Source organism: Poecilia reticulata, chromosome 12 (assembly GCF_904066995.2).
Source record: "Poecilia reticulata chromosome 12, P_reticulata-male-v2, whole genome shotgun sequence".
Classification (NCBI taxonomy): domain Eukaryota; kingdom Metazoa; phylum Chordata; class Actinopteri; order Cyprinodontiformes; family Poeciliidae; genus Poecilia; species Poecilia reticulata.
Genome location: NC_088841.1, coordinates 31,580,366 through 31,591,520, shown reverse-complemented (window position 1 = coordinate 31,591,520; position 11,155 = coordinate 31,580,366). Strand labels below are relative to the sequence as shown.

The window sequence follows — 11,155 nt, the reverse complement described above, 5'->3', positions numbered from 1 at the left end:
AAGGAAAAAAAGAGAAACGCGACTTGGATGTAACGAGTAAGTTTTGTAGAAATGTAGTTTTGTAGAAATGTAGTGAAGTAGAAAGTGCAATATGCAATACACTTCTCCAGGTCTTCATAGCGCGTCCTGTCCGTCTCCTGCCCGATCTCTAGGGGTTCATAGTAACTGCATGGAGTTTGCATGTTCTCCCCATGCATGCGTGGGTTCTCTCCGGGTACTCCGGCTTCCCCCAAAAGTCCAAAAGCATGACTGTTAGGCACCTGATGATCCTACCCATGGGATCACTAATCACATCATTAATCACGTGTTTTGGAGCTGCTTCAGACCAGCCACAGAAGCAGCCACCAGTATTCAGACGCGAGGTCGGAAACTTCTCCACTACACTTTTGAAAATGCAATATGCAATACACTTCTCCAGGACTTCATAGCGAGTCCTGTCGCTCTCCTGCCCGATCTCCAGGGGTTCATAGTAACTGCATGGAGTTTGCATGTTCTCCCCATGCATGCGTGGGTTCTCTCCGGGTACTCCGGCTTCCTCCCAAAGTCCAAAAGCATGACTGTTAGGCACCTGATGATCCTACCCATGGGATCTATGACTAATCACATAATTAGTGATGTGATTAGTAATCACATCACTATATATATATATATATATATATATATATATATATATACAAAAAAGCACAGTGTATGTGCTTTTTTGAGCACATACACTGCTCAAAAAAATAAAGGGAACACTTAAACAACACAATATAACTCCAAGTAAATCAAACTTCTGTGAAATCCAACTGTCCACTTAGGAAGCAACACTGATTGACCACGGGGACCCTCGTCGGCTTCAGTCCTTAGGACTTAGTAAAGATCCGTCCAGAAGAATCGGATCGTTCCTGAATGTCATATCACTATATTGCAGACTTTGGTCACAGCGTTGTCCCATATTTGCGACACCTCAGTCAACACACAATAATTCAGCGCATGAGTGACAACTTTTTTTCATTGCAGATGCAACATGCGTCTCTGTGGACGTCCACAGCGCTTACCTTTCTTTAAGATTTCCTTCCAAGTGACGCTAAAAGTTGGACGAAGTCCCGCCGTCTGTGAAAGCGAAGCGCTGCTGATTTTACATGTCGCCATATCTTATGATTTATGCAGCTATTATCGATTAAACAAACATCTCCTGCCGCTCAGAGGAAACCACTGCGCATGTCTGGAGCTCCGCGTGCGAGTAAAGGTGGAGCCGATGGGTGACAACAGACACTAAGTCACTGTTATTGCTTGGATTTTACGGCGCCACCTTAAATCCCTGAACTTCACATTTTAACTTAAAAAAAGCGCAGCGCGACTTGGATGTAACGAGTAACGCGACAGTTTTGTAGAAATGTAGTGAAGTAGAAAGTACAGATACTTACTGTAAAATGTAGTGGAGTAAAAGTAGAAAGTACCCATTATTAAATCTACTTAAGTAAAGTACAGATACACGAAAACTCTACTTAAGTACAGTAACGAAGTACTTGTACTTCGTTACTTCCCACCACTGCTCATCATTCCCAGATGGGACCGTCTGGTTGCAGAGAAACAAGCTCATTGCTCCCGTTAGTCATTATCGTGAGTTAAAATTTTCACAAAAGTAAAATGTTCGTTTTTTTGGCGCTTCTGTATCTTATTTTAGTGGGATATATAAACGTTACCATAGCGACCAGAGTCGGAGCGTTTGGGCTGCGGTCGAGAGGAGAGGAGTAGAGCTTCGGCCGATTCTCCAAACCTCGGTGACTACAGAGCTGATAAAAGTCCAACAGGTTGGATCGGTTCGTGATCAGCCAAACGGCAGGAACCGATTCCAGTCACGAACATTCCGATTCCAGAGGATAATCCAGTAAAACCCCCAACATTGCGGGAATTTAGAATAACCAAACACGGATGACGATGTAGAAGCAATAGTGATAGTTTGTGGAGTCATTTTAGAGATAAAAGACGTAATAAAAAGAAAAGGCGGTGGATAAAAGACACGGGAGCAGCCGCTCTGTTTGCTGCACTGTGATTTGGAGGTGACTGTTTTTTCATACATTCAGGTAACATTTTTCCTGAATAAACATAATAATGACTTTTTAGATTTAATAATAAACATTTCCACATATCATCTCAGTTGCGCTGTGTCAGCTGTTTGGGATTCCCCTCTGTTCTGACGTCACTGTGCTTTTTGATTGGCTACCTGTCACATTCAGCAGGTTGCATTCTCGTTCCCAGTCAGGGAAAACCCCACAGGCTGCGAGAAAAGGGCCAAGACGACCCAAATAGGTCATATTCAGTATTTAGTGGGAACACCAACATGCAGAAGCCTTATCTGACTGTTCATCCCCCCACCCTCTCTCCACCCGGGCCGCAACAAAATGTCCAAGTCTTGACCAGTCCGCGGTAATAAACAGGTTGGGACCACTGATTTAGCACAGACTAGTAGCAACACGAAGGATCAACACTTTTACTGTTACAGTTACCGTTCGGAAACTACCGTAATCAGTTCAGTTAAATCTAAACTGTTATGACTCAGATTTTGGCTGTCCGCCCCCTCTGTTGCTGCTGCGTCGTTGTGGAAAACCGGCAGAGATATCTGAGGCTTAGATGTGCATGTTTACTGATTTTAAAAAAAACAAAAAGCTTTGGGGTTGTGGCTTATAGTCCGGTGTGACTCATAGTTCGGAAAATACAGACTATGATCCTTCCTGGATTTTTTCTGTGAAGAACCCAGAAAGAATTATTTGATTGTGCTTTCTGGAAAACAATATAGTTTTTACATTTAGGTACTCCTGCAATCGTCTTTTTCTGTTTCATTTTTCTGTTACAAACTGACTCCGGCCCCCCACCAGAGAAGGAAAAAGTTAAGTGGCCCTCACAGGAAAGAGTTTGGGGACCCCTGGTGTAGAGCATAAGCAATTAATCAGAATTTCCTTTCTAGTGGAAGCTACAAACTATAAATGTATTTTACAATACTTAAGCCATTGGTAATTGTAGTGTTTGTATATTATCCATGCATAACCTTAGCATTTATGTTTACCAGGGAAATTTATGTGGAAAACGTGCGGATTTAAAAAAAAAAAGTTTTTTTCCCCACCAGTATGATATGATCAGATTTAAGTACTCCACCAATCGAAATCAATTTAAGTTTAATCAATTTATTGATTTAAATATCTATTTAAATCAATAAATACATATTTAAATATCTATTTAAATCAATAAGACAATCAATAAATATTGATTTAAATAAATCAATATTTGTTGTCAATACTGATTTATTGACAATAAATCAATACAATTATATTGCAATAGATCAGGATCAGTAGAATATTTAATAATTTAATTGTACTCTTACCCAGAACCCCTCAGCATTCTGGGAGATGTAGGCAGAGGGAAGGGTTTCGCCCCTCGTGACTTAAAGAGAACCAACTGCTCACTAGTCATCAATAAAAGCCGAGCTGCTCACAGCTTGAAGCCAGACCTCATAAACACATCTGACTGGCCACCTGGAGTCTCTCCTCTTCATCAATCAAAACCATGTCTCGTGAGTACTAATTTATTTATATATTTATTTTGCAAACAAAATATATAAGATAATTATTTTCTACGAAATTTTGCTTACAGATGAACGTGAAATTTACGCTGATGTTGAAATAAGTACATACAAACCACCTTCTTTTTCTTAACTTGCTTGTCTTGATTTATTTTAATCTTCTTACTTATTTGCCTGGTTTTTTTTAAATTTCATTTCAGAGTCTGAGCCTGAGAACATAGGTATGTTATATTGCATTATGTTTATTTATTATTATTATGTTTATTTATTATTATTATTATTATTATTATTATTATTATTATTATTATTATTATTATTATTATTATTATTATTATTATTATTATTATTATTATTATTATGTTATTAACCCTCAATGGCATAACTTTTTATTTTTTGGGGGAAAAAATATTTTCCTGCAACCTGACACCCCCCCCACCCGGAATCAGATTTGGGTTTGTTGACTCAGGGCAACATTGCACTACTAGGGGTCTAGAAGGGCAAGTTTTCTACAGTGATTATGAGAATTGAAATACAAATCAAACAAAAACTATATTCACAAAAAAACATTTTTTGACAAAAATAAATGACATGGTTCCAACTCACCAAATATAAAATAAACAACTAACTTTCATTACTGAATGGTACATTTGAGCAAATTACTAAAACAAGCATTTGTGTGTTTGTACATGTGTATGTTTGGCAGAGCTAGAACCACTAAGGATGTTGAAATCAGTCTTTTTCCCTATTATATGTTAAACATCAGGAATAAATTGCTTACTGATGTAAAAACAAAGTGTATATCACATTTTTGGCACTTGATTATTGGCGTACCAGGGAATCACAGGTATTATCTGATTATCTCTGGGTTGTAGCTGCCAGACTCACAACAGTGACTCTAGTTAGGGCTGCAGGTTATTTTTGTAAGAGTTTGTAGTTCTGATTCTTTGTTAGAATTTGAGCCAAGCAAAGGATAACATTTCCATCAGCTCCCATATCTGGTAGATTTGGTGGTTGCACAGCTCACCCTGTATAGGTTGTAAGGAACACCATCTACACCAGCAATATAAAGTAGCCTGCAGACCAGTATATTTGGGTTTGGCAGGTGTTGCTTCAGTCTTTGCCTGCCTTGGAATGGGGCCATTTGTTCATTGATGACCAGTTTATCACTCTTTGGGACTGAAGTCAGTTTTGAGGATGAACAAACAATGAAATAATGGTTGTACAGTGGATCCTCATGTTTTCATCAGGAATGACCCCAGCTTATGAACCATGCACCTTTTGTCCATGAAATGACCTTGCATCCATCTCCTATTGCTGTTAGTCAATAATAAAGTAAATAAATTGGCTGTGATAATTATTTTGTAATCAGTTGAATATCATCACATTAGAATAATATTGGCTGAGCAAAAGGGCCCTAACTGCGCAATGCTGCCCTGAGGCAACAAATAAAAAAACACACTTTTAGCATATAAAATGTAAAAAAAATTGTCTTGAAATGATCTAGAATGATTCTTTACATACTCACACATATGAAAATATTTTTAGTTGGAGTGACCCAAATTTAAACATGAAGAAAAGTGATGCATAACTTACAAGTAGGAGGCAAGGTGTAGCATGCACCTCTGCTTCATAAAAAGGACTTCTCCTCTTCTACATAAAAGGTTAAATGAACCTCAATACCTTTTTATTTGGACAAAAATATGTCTGGAGGTATTTTAAATTATCAACCCCCTAAAATAAAATGAAGTAGCAACGTGAGGTACAGATATAGGGATTGTTGCCTCAGGGTAACGCCATACCATAGAGGGTTAATTTAATCATTTCCATTTCAAGCTGCAGCTCAGGATGAGTGTCCTATCGAGTCTGAGCTGGACCAGGAAGAGTTCTCGGGACAGACCTTCATCCATCACAGTAAGTTGATTTAATAGGAGATTAACATTATTTTGTTTTTGGTGTGCTGATCCTAACCAAATAAGAAATGCTCTTTTTTTGTTTCTAATTAATTGTTTTTTTTTTGTTTTGTTTTTTTTTTAAAAAAGCTCATTTAACAATACATCCCGTCACCATGGTGAAGATATCAGATGCAGGTCTAGAAACTCCAGAGCCAGGTAGAAAGATAATCCTTAAAAAAAAAAAAAATATATATATATATATATATATATATATATATATATATATATATATATAATATATATATATATATATATATATATATATATATATATATATATATATATATATATGTTTATACATTTTAGATTAGGTATGTAAATTTGTCTTTGTAATTAATTATTTCTTTCCTCAGTACCTGAGCAACCTGAGCGGGCACAGAGACCATTTCGAGTTCCTAGACCCGCAACTCCCTTCCCTTCTCGTACCAGCTTGCCTGAAGGACCTGTGTTGAGCGGAAACATCCTGGACCGTAATTCCCAGGAGCTGAAGCTTAAGACTCTGTCTGTCCTTGACCGCGTCTCCAAGACTTGCTACCTTCTCTTAAAAAATCAATAAAGTTGAATAAACTAACTAAAAGTCACGGTGTTATTATGTCTGATGAAAGTGTTAACGATTTAGATCAGAGTTTTTCACCTACAATACATTATTTTGACAAGTTCTCCCACCAGAAATACAAGAGCAAATTGAAACTTTTTTTAGATCATTAGACACAGTCTTATTTTATCTTGGAAGAGCAACAAGACTACTCCAGGCTGCCAGAAGTGTGTCTCCAGACCCAGCCTTCTCTCAGGGCTCGCCCCTGTGCGCACCTCCTAACGCACATACAACCACGGCTCCCACCTCGCCTCCAGACTCAGCTTCCTGCAAGGATCCGACCCCACCTCCAAGCCCCGAGTTGAGAGCCAGTACAAGCAGTGGCGGAGCTAGACTTTTAAAGTTGGGAGGGCCAAGGGGGGGCCAGGACTACCTCTGGGGGGGCAAAATTTTAAATGTGTGTGTGCACATATATATAATTTTAAAAAATAACCAAACTGAATATTTAGTTATTTTTTAAGCCCCTCTGTCATTTGACATGTTATAATTAACACCTTTGACTGGCGCACATGGAAACATGATAGACTTTATGCAGAGTTCATCGCAGAGGAAACTAAAATCAATCAAATAAAAGATCCTTTCTGAATATAATCTCATGGACACTGAACTAAATGCGTCTTTCTGACCGGGAGCTGACAGCTTGTTGAAGAGTTATGGACACCTTGGCTAGGAAGCTCTGTTGTGACTAGTAATTTGACAGCTAAAAATAGTCCGGGTCGGACCAGAATTATTTGCCTGATGGTGGTTCGGGCTTCTAATAAGTTTACATTTAATGAGTTTGGAGCACACAGAGAAAAGCTAAAGAGAATGTGATCTACTTATTGTAGTTTAAGTAGAGGAATAACAGCTGACTGTTGAGAGAGGAAAGAAATTAAAGTGCAGATCCGTTAGGCAGAAACAAGCGCAGAGCGCTGGGCAATAAATGCTCCAATTAATCACACATGAGATGACAAAATGCAAAATATACAATATATAGTTACACTGCTTACGTTAATGGTGTTTTAAAAACAAAACCAGTAAAAACTTAACCTAGTTAATATGCCAGATTCCCTCCTCACCTCGTCTTGATAAGAACAGAGAGCAGTTCGCTGGTTTCTGTCCAGACTGTGATGAAGCGCAGCTGACCACTTGGTGCTCAGACAGTTTCAACTTTACGCACAGAGAACATCGTGGAGCTCATTATTAATCATACTAAGAACAATATCTGTCAGAGAATCATCTCTGATCTGGTCGCTTTAACGGACCAGAGGCTCTGGAGCGTCCAGCAGCTGATCTGCTTCTGCTGGTTTTTCTCCCGCTGAGGGAAGTGATGCGGGATCAGGAAACGATCAGAGTTCTGCCGTCTTCTAATCACGTCATTTCGTGAAATCTTACCTGATTTTAAAAACGTTCTAGCAGAGAAATAATAAATGTTTTGTTTGATCACTACAAATTGGAAATAAAATTATTTTTTCCTTGACGGACAACGAAAAAAACTGTAGCGCCACCTCTGATCCAAACTAGGAACATTGTCGGCCCCTCTTCGGTTTTTTCTCTTTTTTGCTGAGGATCAATAAATAACTTATTGGTGTTTTACAACCACCAGGTATGAAGGGCTTTAGTCTTTGAATTGCACCACAGCGCAGCACAACTGAAACACCCAGGAGAAGAATATCAGCTTGTTGTTATGAGTATAAAGGAGGCTGGTATCGCGCCTGATAAAAATCTATTTATTTATGTCATCACATGGACTTATATAAAGTTTTATACATTTTCTTTTGATATATTTATTATTGTTTTTCTTCTTTAGATATTAGGTTGACTTAGAATGATTCCAAATAATGTACAGGAATAACCTGGTGCTGTTACATGTCAATCATCTGGGGGGGTCACTAGGGGGCCAATCAGATGACAGGGGGGGCACTGGCCCCCCCTCTGGCTCCGCCATTGAGTACAAGCTCTGATGCACTTCCTTCCGTGACTCAGATTGGTGGGGGAGAGCAAGGCGCCTCTAATATTCCAACAGCAACCCGTCCAAGGCAGTGTAGTACTGGAAATCGGTCTTGGTCTCGAGACCATTTTTTGATGGTCTCGGTCTCGTCTCGGACTCGACCGCATTTGGTCTCGGTCTTGTCTCGGTCTCAGGCACTGAGGACTCGGCATTTTATTTTAAGACCAGTAAAGACCGCAACTGTGAAAATATCACTAAACATACAGCATCCTGTCCAGTTTATTTGTTAACATTGTTGTTTTCAGTGGATGCAAAATGCACCAATAAAAATCCAAGCAATTAAGTGTTTCTGTTACTCCCCCCCTGCTCTCCCCACCTTTCACTCGCACGCGGCGCTCCAAGACATGCGCAGTGGTTTCCTCTCGGCGGCAGAAGGTGTCTGTCTAATCGTCAGTAATAGAACAGCGCTGCATAAATCATAAAAAAATCCGATGGCTACAGCTAACTCAGCAGCGCTTCGCTTTCACAAACAGTGGGGACAATGTCTAACGTTTTTTGTTTCTTATAAAACTAGCTCAAAGAAAGGTAAGCTCCGTTGACGTGATGTTAGCAAAGCTAGCTGTACAGAGACACCTAAGCATTTGCGATGAAAAAAAGTCACTCACTGCGCTGAATTATTGTGTGGAGGTGTTGACTGACTTGTCGCATATATGGAACAACACTGTGTCCAAAAGTCTGCAATATAGTGATGTGACATTCAGCAACAGTCCGATTTTTCTGAATGGCACTTTACTTAGAAGATAAGACTTGAGTGTCACTGAGAACCGTTCTAGCAGATTACCATACGCTGTCAGAATAGCATACATGCAGTGAGTACCGAAGTCCCACAGTCAGAGTTGTCAGTTCACCATGCGCAACAAGTTATGACAAAAATAAGTCATTAAATTGTTTTCAATGATAACTATATAGATATACGTTGTCGTGGTTTCAAAGTGTATTTAAAGCAGTGGTTCCCAAACTTTTTCTCCTGGGCCCCCAGTGGTTTTCAAACTATTTCTATAGCTTACAAATAGCTGTCTGGTTGAACGACGTGTGTGAGAACGGGGGGATGGATTCTTAGAGTCTTCCCTGTTCTACTCAGCCTCGTCTCCAGATGAACAAGACGGGGGAATCAACTTTTTTGGGGGCAAAATAAATTGTAGCTGAACATAGACAACAACCCCAGTAGCCTACAAGCTACTTGTTAAGTTTAAGGTGCTGTATTGATATTAGCTAGTCATTTTTTAGCTAACTTTGCCTGCATCCAACAGCTTTACTCATCTCAGAACTGTGAAAAGTTCTTTGTTTTGCTGCCAGGATTCTAACACAAACCTGCGTAGCTCTGCACAGCCGCAGCAGGTCTCCTTCACTGCCGCACAGGTCTAAACCCAGTGGGAGCGTTGTAGCGCTCATGTTGCGTTTAAAGGCAGCTCGAAAAAAAAGGTTACGACATGTTAACAAAGGATTAAACAGTTTTAACTGCTGATAAAAGTCACATAGGACACAGATATGGGAAGTGCGGAAGCCCCTACTGTATCAAACTGACAGAGGAATAACAGAGTTGCCCATTCTAAGGTAAAAACCCAGCGCATACAGCGTTCCTGTTTTATTTTTATTTTTTACATCCAGACGCCTTCCCGCTACAACACACACCGTGTAAAACTCATTAACCTACTTAACCGCTAAGTCAGGATGCCATATAACTGTTAATAACAAAGTGCATGATGATCTACATCACAATTCTATGTTGCTGATTAAATAAAATCATATGGTAATGACGTGTCTGACAGATATAGCTGTGAGTTTGTGCTAAGCGTATGACGATCTGACAGTGTATGCTGACCTGACAGATTACTGTTCTTTGCTCTTGTAATGCTCAGTGTACACTGCAATAGCTATTATTATTTTATTCAATTATGTACATTGATATTTTTTAATTAACAAATAAGTAAAACACATGAATGAAAGAGCATGCAGTTTGCTCTTTGATTATTTTTGTTCAAAGTGGCAGCTGTAATGTCTGCCATGGTGTCAGACTGCCTGGCTTCATATAGCGGGAGAGGGGGAAAGAATAGTCACGGTGAGCTTCTTGTGGTTGGTTACTTCTTGCTTGTTGCTCCTTGGTCAGTGTTCATAGTTGGGCATTATTTACCGTCATGGCATTGCCTCAATTGCTATATTTAATGGTGCAGACAGTGGTGGTTTCTGAAATGAGCAATATGGGCGCCCAGAGCGTTATGTTTTTAGGGATGGCACGAGACCACCGCAGATTGTAGCACAGAGATAGAAGCAAAGCAGAACAAAGTTTGTCCTGCTTTTAATATTGGTTAGATTTATTAAGTATCTAATATGGAAATGTGGGAATATGGATCTTTCAGATCAATTTGAGAAACAATTTTGATCATATTTCTCATTTTGTCGTGTCAGTTAGCGCAGGCCGCTGGTCTTGGTCTTGACTCGGTCTCGACTTCCCTCGGTCTTGGTCTTGACTTGGTCTCGGGTTAGGTGGTCTTGACCACAACACTGGTCCAAGGTTAATAATGTTGAAATTAGAGAAACATTGAGACTAACTCCGCCTCAAGGTCAACCAGACCATAAGTAAATTGATCAAAATGTATGGATTAGTGGATAAGAATATAGCTCAGTTTAATTGAATTAGTGTTATTCCTCCATGGCTATTTCTTGAGTTAAATGTAGACATGAGACTTCTTAAAATGAAAAATGATTGGAATTTAAATGAAATAAGGGTAAAAACTGATGTATATTTAAGAAACTCATATTATAATTACCTCAAAATTTATTCAGATGGTTCTAAAAATCTTAAAGGATGTGTGGGAATAGGAATAAATATACCAGAGTTTGAAATTCACATATCTAAAAGATTATCAGGCCACCTACCTATTTTCACAGCAGAAATGATGGCAGTCATATTAAGCTTACAGTATGTAGAGGAGGTTCGACCAGACAAGGTGGTGATATGTACAGATTCTAAAGCAGTATTAGAAAGTATTCAGGCAGAAGGAAATAATAGGAAAGATTTAGTATTAGAAACTGCATAGTTTACTTAGACTACATAG

The 11,155-nt window shown here is 39.1% G+C and overlaps 1 protein-coding gene across 3 annotated transcripts; it reads left to right on the top strand.

Annotated features, from left to right (window-relative positions):
* The first annotated feature begins 1,543 nt into the window (after positions 1 to 1,543).
* Positions 1,544 to 6,075, top strand: LOC145554201 (uncharacterized). Of its 3 annotated transcripts, XM_081613697.1 has the most exons (6): positions 1,544 to 3,553; positions 3,634 to 3,666; positions 3,763 to 3,783; positions 5,396 to 5,473; positions 5,602 to 5,670; positions 5,868 to 6,075. In XM_081613697.1, exons 1-6 carry the CDS (start codon positions 3,547 to 3,549, stop codon positions 6,068 to 6,070), a joined length of 411 nt encoding a protein of 136 aa, XP_081469823.1. In that variant the 5' UTR covers positions 1,544 to 3,546; the 3' UTR covers positions 6,071 to 6,075. The 3 variants fall into 3 exon arrangements, with proteins under 3 accessions (XP_081469823.1, XP_081469824.1, XP_081469825.1); XM_081613698.1 differs by lacking the exon at positions 3,634 to 3,666; XM_081613699.1 differs by lacking the exon at positions 5,602 to 5,670.
* Positions 6,076 to 11,155: the final 5,080 nt, after the last annotated feature.